The sequence below is a fragment of the Lithobates pipiens genome, unplaced genomic scaffold, assembly GCF_037356315.1.
Source record: "Lithobates pipiens isolate NorthernLeopardFrog02 unplaced genomic scaffold, aLitPip1_a1.2 Scaffold_23, whole genome shotgun sequence".
Lineage (NCBI taxonomy): Eukaryota > Metazoa > Chordata > Amphibia > Anura > Ranidae > Lithobates > Lithobates pipiens.
This window is the reverse complement of record NW_027507785.1, coordinates 320,715,311-320,742,451: the sequence shown is the minus strand read 5'-3', so window position 1 is coordinate 320,742,451 and position 27,141 is coordinate 320,715,311. Positions and strand designations below refer to the sequence as shown.

General features: G+C 46.2%; 1 protein-coding gene across 3 annotated transcripts in view; it reads right to left on the bottom strand.

Annotated features, from left to right (window-relative positions):
- Positions 1 to 27,141, bottom strand: part of OMA1 (OMA1 zinc metallopeptidase) — a 152,195-nt gene that overhangs the window by 106,498 nt on the left and 18,556 nt on the right. For all 3 annotated transcript variants that reach the window (XM_077450611.1, XM_077450614.1, XM_077450612.1), the window contains one exon: positions 14,718 to 14,946. In XM_077450611.1, the coding sequence (XP_077306737.1) occupies positions 14,718 to 14,946 (229 nt within the window). The remainder of the gene's footprint in view (positions 1 to 14,717; positions 14,947 to 27,141) is intronic.

The following is a 27,141-nucleotide window of genomic DNA, read 5'->3' as shown; positions in this document are numbered from 1 at the left end:
CTTGCATGTTGTCCCAGTGCTCTTCATTTCCTGAGCTCTTGTCAAAAGGACTGTTCAAAGAAGCCGCAGAGTAAGCCCTTGTACACACGGTTGGACATTCCAACGGGAAAATGTCCAATCGGACCGTGTTTTCGGATAATCCGATTGTGTGTGGGCTCCATCGGACTGTTTCCATCGGAATATCCGACCGACAAAGTTTTAGAGCTGGGCTATAAAACTTTCCGACAACATAATCCGATCGGACGTACAGAATTCGGATCAGACAAAGTGCCACGCATGCTCAGATCCAATTCCTAGACCAAAGCTATTGGCAACTAGCCTGAACGTAGTCCCGTCGTAACTAAATCGCGTCATCACGTTACGAACGATCACATTTTCCGACAACTTTGCCCGACCGTGTGTATGCAACACAAGTTTCGGACAAAATCCGACGGATTTTGTTGTCGGAATGTCCGACCGTGTGTACAAGGGCTAAGAAGTGTCTTCCTATTATGGTTCAGCGCTCTGGATTATTCCACAGCTCCTGGTACTCTATTCCAAGTTGTTCAGCAATAAATACAGAAAAAGGCAACCCTGGACTGTTCCATTGAGCCAAAAGAGTGAATGTTGCTGTGTGCCTGGCTGCTGGTGCTGCATTAGTGGGAAAGAAACCTGGGACAAAGCAGCGGCCCTTCCGGGGGTGAACACAGGTGTAGTCCTGCCCTTTTCTAAATTGAAAGCACTGCCTCTGCTGTTGAAATCCTGCAACTATGAGCTGCAGAGGCTGGGAGTCGGAGCATGCAAGACACAAATAGAAGATTTAATACAGTCGGGAAGGTAAAGAACATTTTTGTTTACTTCATGAGGCTTGTGCATCTAACTTGTGTAGACAGTCAAATAGGATCCTTTTGTTGTACTTTAAGAGTAATTGAAGCAGTCAGAGTATTTTTGCACTGAACCTCAATCAAAAAATAAAACCAGGTTAAAAAAAAAAAAAAAAAAAAAAAATTAAAACCAGTCAGTAAACTGTTAATTCTAGCCAGGGCCAACTTCACTATAGTACAGGGGTAATGAATTAAAATTCAAGGAGGTCCGATCGCCAAAATTTTGTTTGGGCCGAGGTCCGAATCTCAAGTCTGTGCTATGACTCAGAAATATTGTAGTCACTGTATATCTATCAAAAACATGAGAAATGTACAATTTCCTTAGCATTTCAACAATATTTATTGTCAAGTTACATCTAGTGTCCCCAGATAAAGTTAAATCTGGTGTCCCCATTACAGTGCCCCTTTACATCAGGTGTCCCCATCACAGTGCCCCTTTACATCAGGTGTCCCCATTACAGTGCCCCTTTACATCAGGTGTCCCCATCACAGTGCCCCTTTACATCAGGTGTCCCCATTACAGTGCCCCTTTACATCAGGTGTCCCCATCACAGTGCTTCTTTAAACCAGGTGTCCCCATCACAGTGCCCCTTTACATCAGGTGTCCCCATTACAGTGCCCCTTTACATCAGGTGTCCCCATTACAGTGCCCCTTTACATCAGGTGTCCCCATTACAGTGCCCCTTTACATCAGGTGTCCCCATCACAGTGCCCCTTTACATCAGGTGTCCCCATTACAGTGCCCCTTTACATCAGGTGTCCCCATCACAGTGCTTCTTTAAATCAGGTGTACCCATCACAGTGCCCCTTTACATCAGGTGTACCCATCACAGTGCCCCTTTACATCAGGTGTACCCATCACAGTGCCCCTTTACATCAGGTGTCCCCATCACAGTGCCCCTTTACATCAGGTGTCCCCATCACAGTGCCCCTTTACATCGGGTGTCCCCATCACAGTGCCCCTTTACATCGGGTGTCCCCATCACAGTGCCCCTTTACATCGGGTGTCCCCATCACAGTGCCCATTTACATCGGGTGTCCCCATCACAGTGCCCATTTACATCGGGTGTCCCCATCACAGTGCCCATTTACATCGGGTGTCCTCATCACAGTGCCCATTTACATCGGGTGTCCCCATCACAGTGCCCATTTACATCGGGTGTCCACATCACAGTGCCCATTTACATCGGGTGTCCTCATCACAGTGCCCATTTACATCGGGTGTCCCCATCACAGTGCCCATTTACATCGGGTGTCCACATCACAGTGCCCATTTACATCGGGTGTCCTCATCACAGTGCCCATTTACATCGGGTGTCCCCATCACAGTGCCCATTTACATCGGGTGTCCACATCACAGTGCCCATTTACATCGGGTGTCCCCATCACAGTGCCCCTTTACATCGGGTGTCCCCATCACAGTGCCCCTTTACATCAGACATTCCTGTCAGAGTGTCCCCTTACATCAGATGTCCCCATCAGAGTCCCCCTTAACATAAAATGTGCACATCAGGGTGTACCTTAACATAAAATCAGAGTCACGCTGATGGGCACATTTTATATTAAGGGGCACTCTGATGGACACAACCAAACGTGCCTCTTAACTTAAAATGTGCCCATCAGTGTTGCTTTTAAAATAAAATATGCCCATCAGCGTACCCCCACCACAGTGCACCTTTAAATCGGGTGTCCCCACCACAGTGCCCCTTTACATCAGGTGTCCCCACCACAGTGCCCCTTTACATCAGGTGTCCCCACCACAGTGCCCCTTTACATCAGGTGTCCCCACCACAGTGCCCCTTTACATCAGGTGTCCCCACCACAGTGCCCCTTTACATCAGGTGTCCCCACCACAGTGCCCCTTTACATCAGGTGTCCCCACCACAGTGCCCCTTTACATCAGGTGTCCCCACCACAGTGCCCCTTTACATCAGGTGTCCCCACCACAGTGCCCCTTAACATAAAATGTGCACATCAGGATTTCCCTTAACATAAAATAAGTGTCATGCTTAAGGGGCACTCTGATGGACACAACAAAACGTGCCCCTTAACTTAAAATTTGCCCATCAAAGTGCCCCTTTTAATATAAAATGTACCCATCAGTGTTGCTCTTAACATAAAATCTGACCATCAGCGTGCCCCTTAACATAAAATAAGGGTCACACTGATGGGCACCTATTATGTTAGGAGGCATTCTGATGGACAAATTTTATTTTAAGGGGCATGCTGATGGGTATATTTTTAATGTGCACATTGATGGGCATATTTTGTAGGGCACATTTTGCTGTACCCATCTGCATGCCCCTTAACAAAATATGCCCATCGATGTGCACATTAAAAATATACCCATCAGCGTGCCCCGTAAAAAAAAAATGTGTCCATCGGATTACCTCTTAACATAAAAGGTGCCCATCAGCGTGACCCTTATTTTATGTTAAGGGACACGCTGATGGGAAAATGTTATGTTAAAGGGCACTCTGATGGGCACATTTTATTTTAAGGGGCACGCTGATGGGTATATTTTTAATGTGCACACTGATGGGCATATTTTGTTAAGAGGCACCTTAACAAAACATGTCCATCAGTGTGCACATAAAAAATATACCCATCAGCGTGCCCCTTACAAAAAAAAAAAGCCCAGCATTGTGCATATTAAAAATATACCAGTGTGCCCCTTAAAATATGCCCAACAGTATACTAGTGTGCCCCTTAAAATATGCCCAACAGTGTGCACAGTAAAAACGTTCTTATTTATAGATGACTAATGTGCCCACATACCTTAACTGCAGGAGGGTGGGCACAACTGAAGCTGCCTCGCAATGAGATCCAGGACCCGGGAATCGGAAACCGCGGGCAGCAGGGGGGCGGGGCACGCACGTGACGTCACACCCCTACTGCCCGTGAGTGTCTCTTCAGCTCTGAGAGACGCGACCAGAAGCAGGGGGCGGGCGCATGCGCGCAGCGTCACTGGTTGCTGGGGAAACCCGCGGCCCCAGCAAACCAGTGATTGCTGCTGTCATTTACTACACTGGCGGCATGGCGGTCCGGGCAAAAGCGATGCTCGGTCCGGACTCGGACTGCGGGCCGCCATTTAATGACGGCTACTATAGTAAATTACCAAAAAGATTGTGGACACCTGCAGAGGCGGCTCTAGACTTTGCGAGGCCTTAGGCAAAACTTAGGCACAAGGCCCCACTCACGCCCATAATGGGAAAAATAATATAGGTTTTAAAAATGAACTGCAAAAATGCATATATTAACAGCCTTAAATCCTATGAACTCAGTTTATATCATTTTCACGGACCAATTAGGCCTCATGCACACGAGACGCAGTTAAACGCGCGTTCAGATGCAGTTGGACAGTTTTTTCAACTGCACCTGAACTCATTCAATGTTATCCTATGTGTCCATGCACACAGTCTCGTTTTTTTCCGTTTATATGCAGTTGCGTTTAATCTCGTTTTTCCAGAAGCAAAAAAATGCGTTCAGAAACAAAAATTTCTGCGTTTCAGACGCAAAACGCGGCTAAACGCGGCACCCGCGTTTAGCCGCGTTTGCGTTTATATGCGTTTTTAAAGGTGACCTTTTTTTTACATTAAAAATCTCAAAAATGATTGCAAATGATGAAAAACCATTAGAAAAATATTTTAAACAATTGCAATTGCAAGTGGACAATTCACAACTTGTGGCAAGTGATGTGGCAAGTGGACAATCCACAACTTGTGGCAAGTGACATGGCAGGTGGCAAGTGATGTGGCAAGTGGACAATCCACAACTTGTGGCAAGTGACGTGGCAGGTGAAGTGGCAAGTGATGTGGAAAGTGGACAATCCACAACTTGTGGCAGGTGACGTGGCAAGTGACCTGGCAGGTGACGCGGCAAGTGACTTGGCAGGTGACGCGGCAAGTGGAAAATCAACAACTTGTGGCAGGTGACTGGCATGTGACGTGGCAAGTGGACAATCCATAACTTGTGGCAGGTGACGTGGCAAGTGACGTGGAAAGTGGACAATCCACTTGTGGCAGGGGACGTGGCAAGTGACGTGGCAAGTGGACAATCCACTTGTGGCAGGTGATGTGGCAAGTGACGTGGCGAGTGGACAATCCACAACTTGTGTCAGGTGACGTGGCAAGTGGACAATCCACAACTTGTGGCAGGTGATGTGGCAAGTGATGTGGCAAGTGGACAATCCACTTGTGGCAGGTGACGTGGCAGGGGAGGTGGCAAGGGACGTGGCAAGTAGACAATCCACAACTTGTGGCAGGTGATGTGGCTGGTGACGTGGCAAGTGGACAATCCACATCTTGTGGCAGGTGACGTGGCAGGTGACGTGGAAAGTGGTGTGGCAAGTGGACAATCCACAACTTGTGGCAGGTGATGTGGCTGGTGACGTGGTAAGTGGACAATCCACAACTTGTGGCAGATGGCATGGCAGGTGACGTGGAAAGTGGACAATCCACATCTTGTGGCAAGTGACGTGGCAGGTGATGTGGCAAGTGACGTGGCAAGTGGACAATCCACAACTTGTGGCAGGTGACGTGGCAGGTGATGTGGCAAGTGATGTGGCAGGTGATGTGACAAGTGGACAATCCACATCTTGTGGCAAGTGACGTGGCAGCTGACGTGGCAAGTGACGTGGCAGGTGACGTGGCAAGTGACATGGCAAGTGGACAATCCACATCTCGTGGCAAGTGACATGGCAGGTGATGTGGCAAGTGACGTGGCAAGTGGACAATCCACAACTTGTGGCAGGTGACGTGGCAGGTGATGTGGCAAGTGAACAATCCACAACTTGTGGCAGGTGACGTGGCAAGTGACGTGGCAGGTGATGTGGCAAGTGACGCGGCAAGTAGACAATCCACAACTTGTGGCAGGTGATGTGGCAAGTGACGTGGCAGGTGATGTGGCAAGTCACGTGGCAAGTGGACAATCCACAACTTGTGGCAGGTGATGTGGCTGGTGACGTGGCAAGTGGACAATCCACAGCTTGTGGCAGGTGGCATGGCAGATGACGTGGAAAGTGGACAATCCACATCTCGTGGCAAGTGACGTGGCAGGTGATGTGGCAAGTGACGTGGCAAGTGGACAATCCACAATTTGTGGCAGGTGACGTGGCAGGTGATGTGGCAAGTGGACAATCCCCAACTTGTGGCAAGTGACGTGGCAAGTGGACAATCCACAACTTGTGGCAGGTGCCGTGGCAAGTGACACGGCAAATGCAAGTGTACAACTGCTCTCTATGCTGCTGCTGCTCACTCTGATCAAAATAGCAGAAATAGTTTAAAAAAATGCTTTGAGAGCTTGGGGAGGGTCTACATGATGTTATCTTTATAAACGCGTTTAAACGCAAACGCGTCTAAACGCGGCATGCAAACGCAGAAAAACGCGCGTTTCTAAACGCGCGTTTCAGCTTTTTTTTAACAGAGGTTTCATCTGCGTCTCGTGTGCATGAGGCCTTATTCTTTAATCAAATATCATTAAACATAGGATATATATATATATATATAAAACACACACACTTGAGCCATGGACAGGGTGCTGACAGACAATCACAAAGATGCAGGAGATAGTCAGAGACTGTGCGCGGACAATGATACAGGAGACGGTCAGAGACTGTGCGCAGACAATGATACAGGAGACAGTCAGAGACTGTGCGCAGACAATGATACAGGAGACGGTCAGAGACTGTGCGCAGACAATGATACAGGAGACGGTCAGAGACTGTGCGCAGACAATGATACAGGAGACAGTCAGAGACTGTGCGCAGACAATGATACAGGAGACGGTCAGAGACTGTGCGCAGACAATGATACAGGAGACGGTCAGAGACTGTGCGCAGACAATGATACAGGAGACGGTCAGAGACTGTGCGCAGACAATGATACAAGAGAGCCCTCCAGTTTGAACGACAGCCAGCCTCATTCAACGGCTTTCCTCAAAGCCCACACTGGAATGTACATACCCTCAGCCTGTCATTCAACAAGAAAGGAGAAGTGGCACAATGATGATCCCACCCAGTGGCGGCTGATGCTCAAAATGTTTGGAAAAAACTGAAAAAAACATCAATTGCAGTGCCACTGTGCCCATCAAATGCTGCCACCGTCTGTGCCCCATCAAATGCTGCCACCGTCTGTGCCCCATCAAATGCTGCCACCGTCTGTGACCCATCAAATGCTGCCACCGTCTGTGCCCCATCAAATGCTGCCACCGTCTGTGACCCATCAAATGCTGCCAGGGGACAAATTACATGCAGCCGGTCTGGAGAGTCACCTGCCGCTTATGGTGGTACCAGTCCCCCTGGCCAAGCACGGCCATAATATTTACAAGTGCAGCGCTACATACAGCAAGCCGCCTACATGGGGCAGTATTTGTGCAGGAGGCGGCCGTTGGAGCTGGGACTTGGGAGGATGGGTCAGGGGGGCTTTTTTTTTCATGCAAGCTGCTTTTTTACCGCCATTGCAAAGTGCCGCCCTAGGCCTGGGCCTTGTCGGCCTAGGCCAAGACACAGCACTGAAACAGAGAACCATGAGACAGAGAGTGAGACCTAGGACAGACCACGAGACAAAGTGAGACCTAGGACACACCAGAGACACACCAGAGACAGAGACACACCAGAGACAGAGACAGACCGTGAGACAGAGACAGACCGTGAGACAGAGACAGACCGTGAGACAGAGACAGACCGTGAGATAGAGACAGACCGTGAGACAGAGACAGACCAGAGACAGACCGTGAGACAGAGACAGACCGTGAGACAGAGACAGACCAGAGACAGACCGTGAGACAGAGACAGACCAGAGACAGACCGTGAGACAGAGACAGACCGTGAGACAGAGACAGACCGTGAGACAGAGACAGACCGTGAGACAGAGACAGACCGTGAGACAGAGACAGACCAGAGACAGACTGTGAGACAGAGACAGACCGTGAGACAGAGACAGACTGTGAGTCAGACCGTGAGACAAACCATGAGACAGACTGTGAGACAGACCGTGAGACAGAGGCAGACCTGAGACAGACAGAGACAGACCGGGTACTGGCCATGAGACCATAAAAAGACAGGGTAATGTACACTCAGCATGATGATGTACTGTACCTGCTCGTCGGTCCCCTATACTACTAAAGGCAAGGCAGCATGAGAAGCCGGTGACAGGTGATGTTGTCTTTGAGCTCCCTCATGCAGTGCAATCTGGGAGTTGTAGTCTCTGCAGAGCAAAGGCACCAGAGGGCCAAGTCTGTTGTCTGTGCTGTGAACTACAACTCCCACTATGCACTGGGGTCGACGACTGGGGGAAAGGCTAGGAGGATGGCGCCGCAGCGGTGGAGCCTATTAATGGATGCAGCCTGACTGAGCCGAGATGATGTCATCTAACTCGTCCGCAGAGGCTCATCATCAGCTCAGACAGGCGGCATGGTGCCGGCGTCTATGTGCAGCTCCTGCCCGCTCGCTCATCTCGCTACAGGCAGCCGGCTTGCTTGCGCACACTAACCGGTGCACTCCCGGGTCCCACACAGTCAGGCAAATTAGGTGATCGCGGCCCGCGAGGCCCTTATGAGGGCGAGGCCTAAGGCAATCGCCTAATTTGCCTAATTAAAGAGCCGCCTCTGGACACCTGACCATCGCCCCTACATGAGCTTGTTGGACATCTGGTTTCAAAACCATAGGCAATAATATGGAGTTACCCCTTCCCCTTGCAGGACGTCTCTGGGAATTGAGGGGAAGGGGTAACTCCATATTATTGCCTATGGTTTTGAAACCAGATGTCCAACAAGCTCATGTAGGGGTGATGGTCAGGTGTCCACAATCTTTTTGGTCATTTACTATAGCGAGGTCAGGTGCGATGCTGGATAAGAAGACCTGGCTCACCTATGGTGTTCCAGTTCATCCCAAAGGTGTTTAGTAGGGTTGAGGTCAGGGCTCTGTGCAGGCCACTCAAGTTGCTCCACACCAAACTCATCAAACCATGTCTTTATGGAGCTGGCTTTGTGCACAGAGGCAAAGACATGCTGGACCAGAAAAGGGTCTTGACCAAACTTACCACAAAGTTAGAAGAGCACAATCATCTAAAATGTATTTGTATGATATAGCATTTAACAGTACCCTTTACAAGAAACTTCCTTGTTTTTCCCCATAAGGTATGTACCCAGAAGGGCATAGCTATGAGCACATTCAAACGGTTACCACAAGGTTGAAAGAACACAGTTGTCTAAGCCCTTGTACACACGGTTGAAGAATCTGTCGGAATGAGTTTCATCGGACCGTGTCGTCAGATAATCCGACTGTGTGTGGTCTGCATCGGACTGATTCCGTCCGAATCTCCGTCCGACCCAATTTTCCAACATGTTGGAAATATTTCCCAACCAACTGGGCCGGACAGACCTAATCCGATCATGTGTAGAGCATTTTCATAGGACCAAGTGCCACGCATGCTCAGATCAAATTCCTACATCAAAGCTATTGGCTACTAGCCTGAATGTAGTCCCATCGTAACGAAATTACGTCATCACGTTCTGAAAGATCGGATTTTTCGCCAACTTGACCCGACCGTGTGTATGCAACAGTTTCGGACACAATCCGTCGGACTAAATCCGATGGCCAAAATCCGACGGATTTGGTTGCCAAAATCTCCGACCGTGTGTACGTGGGCTAAAAGGTCTTGGAGCACTGTACCATTAACATTTGAACTCAATTTGGAGGGGTGTCCACAAACATTTGAGCATATAATAGGTGTGATGGTCAGTTGTCCACCAATGTATACACAACATATAGGGTATGTGGCCCCTCCACTTCAATAATGGTCATCTTAAAATAACATTTCCTCAAAGGTTCGAGACCTCTGAGGTCTTGGGTGAAGCCTTCTGATGGGGTGGTTAATTGGAAGATACAAAAAGTGTTACTTAAAAGAAATTTCCTTTAAAGGTCCAAGCTGTGGTCAGTGAGATTTTATACCATCGGGAACAGTTATCACCAGCATCCCCTACTCCAGTGTAGGATACATGGGAAGCTTCACCATGAGTGTCCCTGTCCTATTTTTCCATAGATAGATCTGCTCCCATTCTCTGGCCCATTTTTTGGACATCTTTCTTTAGGGGCTATATTATATACAGATACATTAGTCCTTGGTCACCATGTGGATTGTGTGGGCACCTTGGTCACCATGTGGATTGTGTGGGCAGATCTTTAGGACTTTTTGGACCGAAATGGGAAAATGTGATTACATAGTGTATGGGTTCTAAAGGTCGTGTTACCTTTGGTCGGGTTCCCTACACACTCCACCATTGAGAGGGATGGGAGGAGCCCTCTAAATAGTACAATGAACTTTGACGTGAAGAGTATATATGCGTTGGTGTCTCCTTGGTATAGGAGGTTATGAGTAAGTGCTAACTGTAATGAGAAACACGTTAACGTTTACTGTATCCTGTCCATGATGTTGTTATAAGAAGATGTAATAAAGGTTTGAAGAAGTGCAGTAAATTCTGGACTTCTTTTGCCAGTGCTTCTACAGATGAGCTGTGCTAGCACCTTCACTTTGGTTCTGTAGTAGGTGGTTTGCCGATTGTTCACCTGGAGCGGCTTTACTAATGTCTCTGAGATCTTGGGTGAAGTTTCCTGTTGGGATAAGTTTTGGAAGATACAAGTGTTACTCTTTAGGGTGCTTTGTGTTGGTCAGATGTACACATATCATATAGGTTATGTGTGCTGGGCTCCCATAGCAAAACCATAAAAGTGGCCCCTGCTTCTTTCATTTCCATTTTAAAAGAAATTTCCTCGAAGGTCCAAGACCTCTGATGTCTTGGGTGAAGTCTTCTGTTGGGGGTCGGTAGTTGGAAGATAAGCTTATTCCTTAGAATGCCTCATGTGATGGTCAGATGTCCACAAACCTATAAACACACATACCATATAAGGCATGTATGTCGGGACCCCATAGCAAAACCATAAAGTGTCCCACACGTCTATCATCTCCAGCTTGAAAGAAATGTCCTCAAAATGTCTAAAGCCCCATACACACTATCAGATTTTCTGCTGATTTTTGTCTCCAGGTTTAACAAAACCATGTAGTAGAAGGGCCTGCCTGATTGCATACAAATTGAAACTCCTAAGGTTTGACCTTATATTATATGGTTTTGGTAAATCGGAAGACAAAAATCAGCAGAAAATCTGACCGTGTGTATGGGGCTTAAGACCTCTGAGGTCTTGGGTGAAGTCTCCTGTTTGGGTGCCCATTTAGAAAATACAAGTGTTACTCTTTAGGGTGCCTGGCGTGATGGTCAGATGTCCACAAATGTATACACACACCGTATAGGCTATGTGTCCCGGGACCATAAAGCAAAACCATAAAGTGGCCCTCCGCTTGAAGGTCCAAGACCTCTGAGGATTTAGGTGAAGAAGTCTCCTGCTTGGGTGGTTATTTGGAAGATACAAGTGTTACACTTTAGGGTACCTGGTCTGGTCAGATGTCCACAAACATATACTATATAGGGTATGTGTGCCAGGACCCCACAGCAAAACCATAAAGTGGCCTCTGCTTCTTTAATCTCCATCTTAAAATACATTTCCTTGAAGGTCCATGACCTCTAAGGTCCTGGGTGATGTCTCCTGTTGGAGTGGTTATAAAAGTTTTGAGACTAGCTCTGTTTACAAGAAAGTACTTCATCTACATTTACACATTATAACCTTCAAAATAGTCCCTCTGCACAGAAAGCTCCCAGCATTCCTGCCACTTCTGGAATGTGTCCCAGAAGTCCTCTTTTCGAAGTGTGTCAAGCGCAAGTTGCCGAATGGTTTCAACATTTTTGGGGGTTCAGCTTGTTGAAGGTCTTCCTGATCTCTCATCATCTTTCAGTGATGTTCTTCTGCTCTTGAAGCGTGGGTGCCACTCAAAAAACCTTGAACTTGTGAACTCCGTAAACTTGCTGAATCATGTCAAACAACTCTATGGTGGGTTTGCCCAGTTTCACTCAGAATTTCACGTTTGCTCTTTGTTCTAACTTGCTGTCCATGATGAAATAGCAGACGTGGTAACGCACGTGGTCAGAATAGCACCAGTTGCACAGTGTAAGAAACCATGAAACAGACTGAGACAGAAGTACAATCAAATCACACTTGTTTATTAATAAAAATAAAAAAGGTAAATAGGAAAAAGCGTAGTCAAGCGTAGTCAGTAGCCAGATCGGGTAGTCAGCCAGTCCAAAGTTCATAAACCAGATCGGGTAATCAGCCAGGCCAGAAGCCAGGGATCCAAGGAGAGCAACTGCAAGCAGGATAAGAAGCCAGGAGGGATGTCAGCAAGCCAGTCTTGAAACAAACAGCAGGAGATGGTTCCTTGTGATGTGACCAACTTTAAGGCAAAGGAAAGAGTGAGCTGGAAGGCTTTAAATAGGCAGTTCAGACAAGCATAATCAGGAACAGCTGGTAACTGTGGAAAGAGAAGAGAGCTGGCAATTAGCCAACAGCTGAGCGGCCAGCCCAGAGGAGGAAGGGTTAAGCCAGCCCTGACACAGCTCCCGATGTACACAGGACAATGTCTTTTGGCACACGGACTTATGAAGGTCAGTGTTTCCTGTGACTGTGTGTGCAGCCTTGTGCTGCCACCTGTTGGCGTGTTACAAAACTAGTCTCAAAACTTTTTGATACCACCTTGTATAAGTAATATTCTTTGGGTTTACCGTCTGTTGCTTTAATGCAATGCCTCCAAACATTTTCCTCACAGCTCCATATCAAGATACTTGTTCCAGGTCACTGGTGGACAACCAGCATTCAGGAGTTGTCAGCAACTACAGCTTATGCAGTTCTCACAGCACTGGTTTCCTTTAATCCCAAAAAACTTCACCCCCCCCTACGACCTAAAATTTCCCATGATCAGACACAGCCACTATTTTCGAACCCGCAGCTTAATCAGACATCATGGGCGCCTGCTGGGTAATACCTTTCGGCAGAGAAAGTTCACGCCGGACCCAATCACGGATCAAAGTCTTGTGGCAGCTCTTTACAATAATATAGTCTTTAGGTTTTCGGTTCAGCGTCTCTTTTCCTTTGTGTCTGCCTTTCATGTCCCTGAAAACGGGGTCATCGCTTCTATTATGAGAATATGAATTGGGCTTTGTGCTCTACAGAATGGCCAAGAATATCTGAAATAAAGAAGATGACTCAAGTGCGCTATCAGACGAGGTGCAGCTGAGAGAAATTCTGGATCGCCTGCACTGGGGCATTAATGTCCCGCTGCCTTTTACTAGTTGAGCCTTGAAAAATGTTCGTTTTCTCTTTTTTTTTTTTTTTTTTTTTTTTTTAGCAAGAGTAGTTCTTTCAAAATTCATTAGCTTTTCATCAAGGAAAATTGTTCACAGCTGGTACTTAACAACACAAATACCAGATCCATTCTCCATTTCCTAAGTACACAGCGGCAGAATTTTCTCATTGCCTAACACAAAAGTAGATCGTATTAACAGAAGAAACAATGGGGGATTTCTTGGTGTGCGGCGAGATGACTGGGAGTCAAATGTGAAATTTATATAGATGTTACCTTAAAGTTTACACGGTTGGCGATCGCTGCAGCACCACAGAACGCTTTTCAAAAAGGCATTTCACAGTGCTGCCTGCCGAACACAACAGGGGGGGGGGTGCTTTGCGGCTGCGGCATAAGCATATAAGCATGCACCCTTCCAGCTGCCTTCGCGGCTTAAAGCTAAACTACAGGAATTCAGCCACTTTATAAAATCTGCTGGCTTACTATGGGTTAAGTCCAATGAGGTGCCTTGACATATCGCTTTAATTTACATCTGACAGTTTTACTGAGCACAAGGAGTACAGCTATAGCTATACTCCCGGTGCTCCAAAAGGAGAGATACTGCCTTCTCATACAGCAGCAGCTTTGCCCGTCTCTCCTCTCTGCTACCCATTCACAGAAGGCTTTGTACTCCAGGAATTCAGCTAAAACCTGCTGGCTTACTATAGGTTAAGTCCAACTTATCTCTTTAATTTATATCTGATAGTTTTACTGAGCGCCAGGAGTACAGCTATAACTATACTCCCGGTGCTCTGACAGAAGTGATACTGCCTTCTCAAACAGCAGCAGCTCTACCCGTCCCTCTTCTCTGCTGCCCAGTCACAGAAGGCTTTGTACTCCAGGAATTCAGCTACTTTTTAAAATCTGCCGTCTTACTATGCTTTAAGTCCAACATGCTGCATGCCACCCCGTGGACGTATCTTTCATTTACAGTACATCTGACAGCTTTACTATGGGTTAAGTCCAGCGAGGTGCATGGACTTATGTCTTTAATTTACATCTGACCGTTTTTACTGAGAGCCGGGAATACAACTATAGCTAAACTCCTGGCGCTCTGGCAGGACAGGCACTGCCTTCTCATACAGCAGCAGCTCTGCCCATGCCTCCTCTCTGCTGCCCATTCACAGAAGGCTTTGTATTTTGTGAATGTGTTCACATAAAACAATACACTATGTGACTGAGGAGAAGGAGGGAAGAGGCAGGGGAGTAGAGCTACAAATGACTCTGCACCTGCAGAAACTGAGACTAGAATGTACGGCGTCTCAGCGCCAGAAGTACAGAGACATTCATGCTCCAGGCAGTCAGTAAAAAAAAAAAATCATAAAATCAAAGAGATAAGTCCACAAGGTAGCATGCACCTTTTTTGACTTAGTCCATAGAAATCCAATGGATGGTGGGTGGATGGGTGGATGGATGGAGGGATGGAGGGGAGGGATGGAGGGGAGGGATGGAGGGGAGGGATGGAGGGAGGGGGGGGGGGAGACAGAAAGAGAACATTTTTTTCAATGCAGCATGTAACCGTATGGGAAGATTCTTATTAAAATCTATAGCCTGGTCACAGTCTACTCACGCTTTCATATGCAATCTTATTGAGCATGTCACACTGCTCCTTCCTAAACATCAAAAGCCGCATACGTCCAGTGATTGGTGTTTCCTCCAGGGAAGTGAAATAGAAGAGACCGAAGAGGAAGCCAAATCCCACCACACTGAGAGACAGCTTCCACCGATTATGCCTCAAGGACTCTTTGAACAGCTGGCGTTTGTTCGCTGGGAGGGCTCTCCACCACTTCCGTACGCTCCTGAAAAAAATAAAAAAAATAAAAAAAAGAGAAGAAGATATATATGTTTATATACATACAGTGGGAAAAATTATTTGATCCCCCGCAGATTTAGTAAATTTGCCCACTTTCAAAGAAATGAAGGATGTAGAATTTTTTTATCATAGGTATATTTTAAATGATAGAGACGGAATATCAACCAAAAATCCAGAAAAAAAAAAAAAAAAACGCATACAAATGTTATAAATTGAGTTGCAGTTCAGTGAGTAAAATAAGTATTTGATCCCCTACCAACCAAGAATAATTCTGGCTCCAGTAGGTGCTCATGTGGTACACAGATCAGTCCTCTCAATATAATAAAGGTGCTCCTAACGACAACTCGTTATGTGTATAAAAGACACCTGTCCACAGAATCTCGTTCTTCCATTCAGACCTCACCATCATGGGCAACACCAAAGAGCTGTCTACACCAGTGGTCATCAACCCTGCCCTCCGGCCAGGTTTTAAGTATTACCTTGGGGAGATGCAGACTAGAATACGGCAATCACTGAGCAGCAAATGATATCACCTGTGATGTATTTCAGTTATCTTGCAAACCTGGCCTGTTAGTGGGCCCTGAGGACAAGGTTGATGACCACTGCTCTACAAGACTGTAGACCTGCACAAGGCTGGAATGGGCTACAAGACCATCAGCAGGAAGCTTGGTGAGAAGAAGCCAACCCCTGGAGCGATTATTTGCCAATGGAAGAAATACAAAATAACCATCAATCGCCCTGAGTCTGGAGCTCCATGCACGGTTTCGCCCTCACGGGGTGAGGATGATCATGAGAAAAGTGAGGGATCAGCCCAGAACTACATGGGGGGAGCTTGTAAATGATCTCAAGGCAGTTGGGAACACAGTCACCAATCAAACCATTGGTAACACAATACGCCGCCGTGGATTGAAATCCTGTAGCACCCACAAGGTCCCCCTCCCCAAGAAGGCACATGTACAGCCCGTCTGAGGTTTGCCAGTGAACATCTAAATGATTCAGAGAAGGATTGGGAGAAAGTGTTGAGGTCAGATGAGACCAGAAATGAGCTCTTTGGCATTAACTTGACTCACCGCGTTTGGAGGAAGAAAAATGCTGACTATGACCCAAATGCCGCGTACACACGATCGAATTGTCCGGCGTACTTAGTCCGCCGAAAGGCATTTCATCTGAAGATTCGATCGTGTGTGGGCTTCAGTGGACTTTCTCAGCGTAAAGTCCAGCGGACTTAGAAAGTATTTTTGTAGTCCAATCTTTCCGCCGGACTTGGATTTCAGCGGACAATACGTTCGTGAGTATGCTAGTCCAGCGGACTAAGAATGACGCATGCTCAGAAGCAAGTACGAAAAAGGAAGCTATTGGCTACTGGCTATTGAACTTCCCTTTTCTAGTCCCGTCGTACGTGCTGTACGTCATCGCGCAAGCGAACGCCGGACTCTGTGTGTCCGTGTGTGGCCAAGTCCGTTCGGTAGAAAGTCCGCCGGACTATCCGCCGGATTGTTTGCTGGACTAAGTACGCCGGACAATTCGATCGTGTGTACGCGGCATAAGAACACCATCTCTACTGACAAGCACGGAGGTGGAAATGTGATGCTTTGGGGCCATTTCTCTGCTAAAGTTACAGGCCGACTTTGCCGCATTGAGGGGCCAATGGATTGTAAAATCTTGCATGAGAACCTTCTTCCCTCAGCCTGAACACTGAAGATGGGTCCTGGATGGGTCTTCCAGCATGACAAAGACCCAAAACATATGGCCAAGGCAACAAAGGAGTGGCTCAAGAAGAAGCACAATAAGGTGATGGAGTGGCCTAGCCAGTCTCCAGACTCTAATCCTATAGAAAATGTATGGAAGGAGCCAAAACTTTGAGTTGCCAAGAAACAGTAAGGATTTAGAGAAGATCTGTAAAGAAGAGTCTTGAGATGTGTGCAATACTGGTCACCGACTACAAGAAACGTCTTACCTTTGTGCTTGCCAGCAAGGTTTTCTCCACCAAGTACTAAGTCATATTTTGCTTGGGGATCAAATACTTATTTTACTCTCTGAACTGCAACTCAAATTTATAACATTTGTATCCTGTGTTTTTTTCTGGATTTTTGAAAGATGTTCTGTCTCTATCATTAAAAATACACCTATGATAAAAATGATAGACCCTTCATTTCTTTGTAAGTGGGCAAACTTATAAAATCTGCAGGGGATCAAATATTGATCCCCCCCTACTGTATACAGTTCCTTGAAAAAGTATTCACACCCCTTGAAATTTTCCACATTTTGTGAGGTTACAACCAAAAACGTAAATATATTTTATTGGGATTTTATGTGATGGACCAACACAAAGTGGCACATAGTTGTGAAGTGGAAGGAAAAATGATAAATGGTTTTCAAAGATGTTTACAAATAAATATGTGAAAAGTGTGGTGTGAATTTGTATTCAGCCCCCTTTTCTCTGATGCCCCCCTAACTAAAATCCAGTGGAATCAATTGCCTTCAGAAGTCAACTGATTAGTAAACAGAGTCCACCTGTGTGCAATTTAATCTCAGTATATATACAGCTGTTCTGTGAAGCCCTCAGAGGTTTGTTAGAGAACCTTCATGAACAAACAGCATCATGAAGGCCAAGGAACATATCAGACAGGTCAGGGATGAAGAAGTATAAAAGCAGGGTTAGGCAATAAAAAATATCCCAAGCTTTGAACATCTCACAGAGCTCTGTTCAATCCATCATTGGAAAATGGAAAGAGTATGGCACAACGGCAAACCTACCAAGACATGGCCGTCCACCTAAACTGACCAGCTGGGCAAGGAGAGCATTAATCAGAGAAGCCGCCAAGAGGCCCATGGTAACTCTGGAGGAGCTGCAGAGATCCACAGCTCAGGGGGGAGAATCTGTCCACAGGACAACTATTAGTCGTCTCTCCACAAATCTGACCTTTATGGAAGAGTGACAAGAAGAAAGACATATGAATTCCAGTGTGCGAGAAGCCATGTGGGGGACACAGCAAACATGTGCTCTTGTCAGACGAGACCAAAATTGAACTTTTTGGCCTAAAAACAAAACGCTATCCCCACTGTGAAACATGGTGGTGGCAGCATAATGTTGTGGGGATGCTTTTTTTTTTTACCAGGGAAAGGGAAGCTGGTCAGAGTTGATGGGAAGATGGATGGAGCCAAATACAGGACAATCTTAGAAGAGAACCTGTTAGAGTCTGCAAAAGACTTGAGACCGGGGTGGAGGTTCACCTTCCAGCAGGACAACGACCCGAAACATACAGCCAGAGCTACAATGGAATGGTTTAGATCAGGGATATGCAATTAGCGGACCTCCAGCTGTTGCAGAACTACAAGTCCCATGAAGCATAGCAAGACTGACAGCCACAAGCATGATACCCAGAGGCAGAGGCATGATGGGACTTGTAGTTTTGCAACACCTGGAGGTCCGCTAATTGCATATCCCTGGTTTAGATCAAAGCATATTCATGTGTTAGAATGTACTAATCAAAAGTCCAGACCTAAATCCAGATGAGAATGTCCCTCTCTAGATGTGCAAAGCTGGTAGAGACATCCCCAGAAAGACTTGCAGCTGTAATTGCAGTGAAAGGCGGTTCTACAAAGTATTGACTCCGGGGGGCGCCATACAAATGCCACACACACACACACACACACACACACTTTTCACATATTTAATTTGTAAAAAAAAAAAAAAATGAAAACCATGTATATGAAAACCGTGTATCATTTTCCTTCCACTTCACAATTATGTGCCACTTTGTGTTGGTTTATCATGTAAAATCCCCCAAAAAAGACATGTTTTTGGTTGTAACATGACAAAATGTGGAACATTTCAAGGGGTGTGAATACTTTTTCAAGGCACTGTATGTTGCATTTTGCATGAGTTTCATAAACGATCCCAATTCTGCATTGTACCAGAAAAGCAAAAACGTGAATTTACTGACCACACAGAAAAATGTGTCTAGGTTTTCTTAAAAAATAAAATAAAAATAAAGACCAAAAAAGCACATTATACCAATGAAAATGAACATATGTATCCCTCCATTTATCAGTCTCCAAAATGCAAATGAGTGAGAGCCAATGCAACAGCTCCATCTAGTGTTCAAGCAATAAAAACCTCAATTTTTAATGGTGACTTTTTTTTCTTTTACCTGTAATCTTCTGATCAGTGGCTGCAGCTGCTGATCGGTGTATTCTGACAGCGGAGGGGTCCCCACTGTCAGAAGACAAATGGCAAAGAAGGGAGGATTCCTCCTTACACCTCACTTGTGCGGATGGGGAAATCTGTTTGTTTGTTTTTTTTATCAATCAGCCCACTGAAAAAACAAACAATCCGTGTGTAGCCAATCTTAACGCAGAACTAAAAACTATAGCTGAGGACAACAAACTGAAAATGCTATTTAAATTCCTTTTTAACATTGGAAGCAAGCTCCCCCATTCCCACATGTCTCCATGCTTCTTTCTGTTGAGAAATCATATTAACCGCTTGAGATCCACGCTATAGCCGAATGACGGCTACAGCGCGGACCTGCTTTGCCGGGACTACGTCTATTGACGTCGTCCCGTGCACGAGCGGCCTGCACACCCCCTGAGGGGCGCGCGCGGCGCGCTCTGTGATCAGCGAGTCTATGACCCGACCCCTTACCACGTGATCAGCTGTCAGCCAATGACAGCTGATCATGTGACACAACAGAGCCGGTAATCGGCTATTTTTCCTCCTCACACTGACAGAAAAATATCACGGCCAGCTTATCAGTGCCCACCTGCCCCCTGCCAGTGCCACCCAAATAATAAAAAAGTGCCCCCCCATCAGTGCCCATAGTTCCACCCATCAGTTCCCACAGTACCACCCATCAGTACCTACAGTGCCACCCATCAGTGCCCAGTGTCACCCATCAGTGCCCACAATCTGCCTCAACAACAGTGCTGCACCCCAGTGCCACATATCCGTGCCCATCAGTGCCACCTATCAGTGCCCATCAGTGCCGCCCATCAGTGCCACCTATCAGTGCCCATCTATCAGTGGTACCTATCAGTGCCCCTTAGTGCCACCCATCCGTGCCACCCATCAGTGCCATCTTATCTGTGCCCATCTTTGCCCATCAGTGCCACCTTATCTGTGCCCATCGGTGCCACCTTATCTGTGCCTATCAGTGCCCACCAGTGCAGCCTATCAGTGCCCACCAGTGCCGCCTCATCAGCGCATTTCAATGAAGGAGAAAAATGACCTGTTTGCAAAATTTTATAACAAACTATTAAACATGATTTTTTATTTTTTTTTATTTTGCATCTTTTTTTGTTTGTTTAGCAAAAAATAAAACTCCCAGCTGTGATTAAATACCGCCAAAAGAAAGCTCTATTTGTGGGAAAAAAATGATAAAAATTTCATTTGGGTACAGTGTTGTATGACCGTGCAATTGTCATTCAAAATGCATCAGTGCTGAAAGCTGAAAATTGGTCTGGGCAGGAGGGGGGTTTAAGTGCCCAGTAAGCAAGTGGTTAAGAAATACCCCCCCCCCCAGCACTTTTAACAGCGGACACAGGACAGATGATTCATGTAGCATTTACTTCATGGAATCCATCTGCCCTTAGCTTGAGCATGCTGGCAGGAGAGTGTGCTTAGCTGAGAAAGTCCCCCTTCCTATGAAGACTCCTGTGATGTATGACATTGTTTTGGACTAGGCCAGAAACCAGGAAGTTACTAAAGAAACTTAAAAAACAAAACAAAAAAAAACAAGTAAATAGAATATATCTTCCTATCCATTTACTAATGCTAGCAGCGTAAGGATTAAAAATAGTTTGTGTAGATTGAGCGAGTGACGTTTCACTTAAATGATTCATTTGAAAGAGTTTGCCCCCCCCCCCCCCAGAATCGCAGACTATCCCCCCTATAAAAGCTAGGTGATGGTCCTATGATGCATTTGATTTCCCCCAAAATGTTCTACAAATAAGGCCGCAAGTGAACCGGATCAACCCCCAGTCACCTCTCTTTACCCTCATCCAGACCTCCCTTTTCTCTTACTTTGTTCATTTCCTTCCTCTGTAATCTGACCAATTTTGGACATTTTCACCCATATCTATCTTGTTTAGGTTTATGAGATACTTGGGCATCTGCATACGTTTTGAGTTACATTTAAGAGACCACCATGATGAACTTTTGTAGTCTGATAACTGCACAGGGTTAATAATTGCTACGATATATTCAAATTTATTTTTTATTTTTATTTACATTCCTTGATTTATAAATTTTTCCCCACATTTAGATACGGACTAAGATGCAAGTCACAGTACTGGGGCTGGGATGAAAATTCTGGGATGCATCACTAGAGGGATCACCAGCAGGAGGAAGGAGGTCCTGATTCCTATATATAGATCTTTATATCACTAGAGGGGTCACCAGCAGGAGGAAGGAGGTCCTGATTCCTATATATAGATCTTTATATCACTAGAGGGGTCACCAGCAGGAGGAAGGAGGTCCTGATTCCTCTATATAGATCTTTATATCACTAGAGGGGTCACCAGCAGGAGGAAGGAGGTCCTGATTCCTCTATATAGATCTTTATATCACTAGAGGGGTCACCAGCAGGAGGAAGGAGGTCCTGATTCCTCCATATAGATCTTTATATCCATAGAGCAGAGGTCTCAAACTGGCGGCCCTCCAGATGTTGCAAAACTACAAGTCCCATCATTCCTCTGCCTGTGGGAGTCATGCTTGTAACTGTCAGCCTTGCAATGCCTCATGGGACTTGTAATTTAGCAACAGCTGGAGGGCCGCCAGTTTGAGACCCCTGCCATAGAGGGGTCATCAGCAGGAGGAAGGGGGTCCCGATTCCTCTATATAGATCTTTATATCCACAGCGGGGTCACCAGCAGGAGGAAGGAGGTCATGATTCCTCTATATAGATCTTTATATCACTAGAGGGGTCACCAGCGGGAGGAAGGAGGTTCCGATTCCTCTATATAGATCTTTATATCCATAGAGGGGTCACCAGCAGGAGGAAGGAGGTCCAGATTCCTCTATATAGCTCTTTATATCACTAGAGGGGTCACCAGCAGGAGGAAGGAGGTCCTGATTCCTCTATATAGATCTTTATATCACTAGAGGGGTCACCAGCGGGAGGAAGGAGGTCCCGATTCCTCTATATACCGTATTTATTGGCGTGTAACATGCACTTTTTTGCTCCTTAAAATCCCCTGCCGATTGTGAGCCTCTCGGCAGTCCCGCGTGAACCGCCGAGAATGGCCGAAAGCCGCCGAGATACACAAGACATCCGGCGCTGTTCTCTCGGTGGAGCTATTTTTAAAGTCTGTAAATGACACTGGGGCAAGGCTGCAATGACAAGGTTTCAGATGAAAACTGACAAGGCTGCAGATGGACGCTGACAAGGATGCAACGATGGACAAGGCTGCAGATGGACACTGACAAAGCTACATTGATGGCCATTTAAATGTAAGTTTTTTCCTTAAACTTCCCTCCTAAACTTGGGGTGCGTGTTATACACCGATAAATACAGTAGATATTTAGTTATCTCTAGAGCGGTCACCAGCAGGAGGTCCTGATTCCTCTATCTATATCTTTATATCACTAGAGGGGTCACCAGCAGGAGGAAGGAGGTCCCGATACCTCTATATAGATCTTTATCACTAGAGGGATCACCAGCAGGAGGAAGGAGGTCCTGATTCCTCTATATAGATTTTTATATCACTAGAGGGGTCACCAGCAGGAGGAAGGAGGTCCTGATTCCTCCATATAGATCTTTATATCACTAGAGGGGTCACCAGCAGGAGGAAGGAGGTCCTGATTCCTCTATATAGATCTTTATATCACTAGAGGGATCACCAGCAGGAGGAAGGAGGTCCTGATACCTCTATATAGATCTTTATATCACTAGAGGGATCACCAGCAGGAGGAAGGAGGTCCTGATTCCTCTATATAGATCTTTATATCACTAGAGGGGTCACCAGCAGGAGGAAGGAGGTCCTGATTCCTCTATATAGATCTTTATATCACTAGAGGGATCACCAGCAGGAGGAAGGAGGTCCTGATTCCTCTATATAGATCTTTATATCACTAGAGGGATCACCAGCAGGAGGAAGGAGGTCCTGATTCCTCTATATAGATTTTTATATCACTAGAGGGGTCACCAGCAGGAGGAAGGAGGTCCTGATACCTCTATATAGATCTTTATCACTAGAGGGATCACCAGCAGGAGGAAGGAGGTCCTGATTCCTCTATATAGATCTTTATATCACTAGAGGGGTCACCAGCAGGAGGAAGGAGGTCCTGATTCCTCTATATAGATTTTTATATCACTAGAGGGGTCACCAGCAGGAGGAAGGAGGTCCTGATACCTCTATATAGATCTTTATCACTAGAGGGATCACCAGCAGGCGAAAGGAGGTCCTGATTCCTCTATATAGATCTTTAGGTATCACTACAGGGATCACTAGCGAGAAAAATAAAGATCTATATATAAGAATCAGGACCTTCTATCACTAGAGGGATCACCAGCAGGAGGAAGGAGGTCCTGATTCCTCTATATAGATCTTTATATCACTAGAGGGGTCACCAGCAGGAGGAAGGAGGTCCTGATACCTCTATATAGATCTTTATCACTAGAGGGATCACCAGCAGGAGGAAGGAGGTCCCGATTCCTCTATATAGATCTTTATATCACTAGAGGGGTCACCAGCGGGAGGAAGGAGGTCCTGATTCCTCTATATAGATTTTTATATCACTAGAGGGATCACCAGCAGGAGGAAGGAGGTCCTGATTCCTCTATATAGATCTTTATATCACTAGAGGGATCACCAGCAGGAGGAAGGAGGTCCTGATACCTCTATATAGATCTTTATCACTAGAGGGATCACCAGCAGGCGAAAGGAGGTCCTGATTCCTCTATATAGATCTTTAGGTATCACTACAGGGATCACCAGCGAGAAAAATAAAGATCTATATATAAGAATCAGGACCTTCTATCACTAGAGGGGTCACCAGCAATAGGAAGGAGGTCCGGATTCCTCTATATAAATCTTTATATCACTAGAGGGGTCACCAGCAGGAGGAAGGAGGTCCTGATTCCTCTATATAGATCTTTATATCACTAGAGGGGTCACCAGTGGGAGGAAGGAGGTCCTGATTCCTCTATATAGATTTTTATATCACTAGAGGGGTCACCAGCAGGAGGAAGGAGGTCCTGATTCCTCTATATAGATTTTTATATCACTAGAGGGGTCACCAGCAGGAGGAAGGAGGTCCTGATTCCTCCATATAGATCTTTATATCACTAGAGGGGTCACCAGCAGGAGGAAGGAGGTCCTGATTCCTCTATATAGATCTTTATATCACTAGAGGGATCACCAGCAGGAGGAAGGAGGTCCTGATACCTCTATATAGATCTTTATATCACTAGAGGGATCACCAGCAGGAGGAAGGAGGTCCTGATTCCTCTATATAGATCTTTATATCACTAGAGGGGTCACCAGCAGGAGGAAGGAGGTCCTGATTCCTCTATATAGATCTTTATATCACTAGAGGGATCACCAGCAGGAGGAAGGAGGTCCTGATTCCTCTATATAGATCTTTATATCACTAGAGGGATCACCAGCAGGAGGAAGGAGGTCCTGATTCCTCTATATAGATTTTTATATCACTAGAGGGGTCACCAGCAGGAGGAAGGAGGTCCTGATACCTCTATATAGATCTTTATCACTAGAGGGATCACCAGCAGGAGGAAGGAGGTCCTGATTCCTCTATATAGATCTTTATATCACTAGAGGGGTCACCAGCAGGAGGAAGGAGGTCCTGATTCCTCTATATAGATTTTTATATCACTAGAGGGGTCACCAGCAGGAGGAAGGAGGTCCTGATACCTCTATATAGATCTTTATCACTAGAGGGATCACCAGCAGGCGAAAGGAGGTCCTGATTCCTCTATATAGATCTTTAGGTATCACTACAGGGATCACTAGCGAGAAAAATAAAGATCTATATATAAGAATCAGGACCTTCTATCACTAGAGGGATCACCAGCAGGAGGAAGGAGGTCCTGATTCCTCTATATAGATCTTTATATCACTAGAGGGGTCACCAGCAGGAGGAAGGAGGTCCTGATACCTCTATATAGATCTTTATCACTAGAGGGATCACCAGCAGGAGGAAGGAGGTCCTGATTCCTCTATATAGATCTTTATATCACTAGAGGGGTCACCAGCGGGAGGAAGGAGGTCCTGATTCCTCTATATAGATTTTTATATCACTAGAGGGGTCACCAGCAGGAGGAAGGAGGTCCTGATTCCTCTATATAGATTTTTATATCACTAGAGGGGTCACCAGCAGGAGGAAGGAGGTCCTGATTCCTCCATATAGATCTTTATATCCATAGAGCAGAGGTCTCAAACTGGCGGCCCTCCAGATGTTGCAAAACTACAAGTCCCATCATTCCTCTGCCTGTGGGAGTCATGCTTGTAACTGTCAGCCTTGCAATGCCTCATGGGACTTGTAATTTAGCAACAGCTGGAGGGCCGCCAGTTTGAGACCCCTGCCATAGAGGGGTCATCAGCAGGAGGAAGGGGGTCCCGATTCCTCTATATAGATCTTTATATCCACAGCGGGGTCACCAGCAGGAGGAAGGAGGTCATGATTCCTCTATATAGATCTTTATATCACTAGAGGGGTCACCAGCGGGAGGAAGGAGGTTCCGATTCCTCTATATAGATCTTTATATCCATAGAGGGGTCACCAGCAGGAGGAAGGAGGTCCAGATTCCTCTATATAGCTCTTTATATCACTAGAGGGGTCACCAGCAGGAGGAAGGAGGTCCTGATTCCTCTATATAGATCTTTATATCACTAGAGGGGTCACCAGCGGGAGGAAGGAGGTCCCGATTCCTCTATATACCGTATTTATTGGCGTGTAACATGCACTTTTTTGCTCCTTAAAATCCCCTGCCGATTGTGAGCCTCTCGGCAGTCCCGCGTGAACCGCCGAGAATGGCCGAAAGCCGCCGAGATACACAAGACATCCGGCGCTGTTCTCTCGGTGGAGCTATTTTTAAAGTCTGTAAATGACACTGGGGCAAGGCTGCAATGACAAGGTTTCAGATGAAAACTGACAAGGCTGCAGATGGACGCTGACAAGGATGCAACGATGGACAAGGCTGCAGATGGACACTGACAAAGCTACATTGATGGCCATTTAAATGTAAGTTTTTTCCTTAAACTTCCCTCCTAAACTTGGGGTGCGTGTTATACACCGATAAATACAGTAGATATTTAGTTATCTCTAGAGCGGTCACCAGCAGGAGGTCCTGATTCCTCTATCTATATCTTTATATCACTAGAGGGGTCACCAGCAGGAGGAAGGAGGTCCCGATACCTCTATATAGATCTTTATCACTAGAGGGATCACCAGCAGGAGGAAGGAGGTCCTGATTCCTCTATATAGATTTTTATATCACTAGAGGGGTCACCAGCAGGAGGAAGGAGGTCCTGATTCCTCCATATAGATCTTTATATCACTAGAGGGGTCACCAGCAGGAGGAAGGAGGTCCTGATTCCTCTATATAGATCTTTATATCACTAGAGGGATCACCAGCAGGAGGAAGGAGGTCCTGATACCTCTATATAGATCTTTATATCACTAGAGGGATCACCAGCAGGAGGAAGGAGGTCCTGATTCCTCTATATAGATCTTTATATCACTAGAGGGGTCACCAGCAGGAGGAAGGAGGTCCTGATTCCTCTATATAGATCTTTATATCACTAGAGGGATCACCAGCAGGAGGAAGGAGGTCCTGATTCCTCTATATAGATCTTTATATCACTAGAGGGATCACCAGCAGGAGGAAGGAGGTCCTGATTCCTCTATATAGATTTTTATATCACTAGAGGGGTCACCAGCAGGAGGAAGGAGGTCCTGATACCTCTATATAGATCTTTATCACTAGAGGGATCACCAGCAGGAGGAAGGAGGTCCTGATTCCTCTATATAGATCTTTATATCACTAGAGGGGTCACCAGCAGGAGGAAGGAGGTCCTGATTCCTCTATATAGATTTTTATATCACTAGAGGGGTCACCAGCAGGAGGAAGGAGGTCCTGATACCTCTATATAGATCTTTATCACTAGAGGGATCACCAGCAGGCGAAAGGAGGTCCTGATTCCTCTATATAGATCT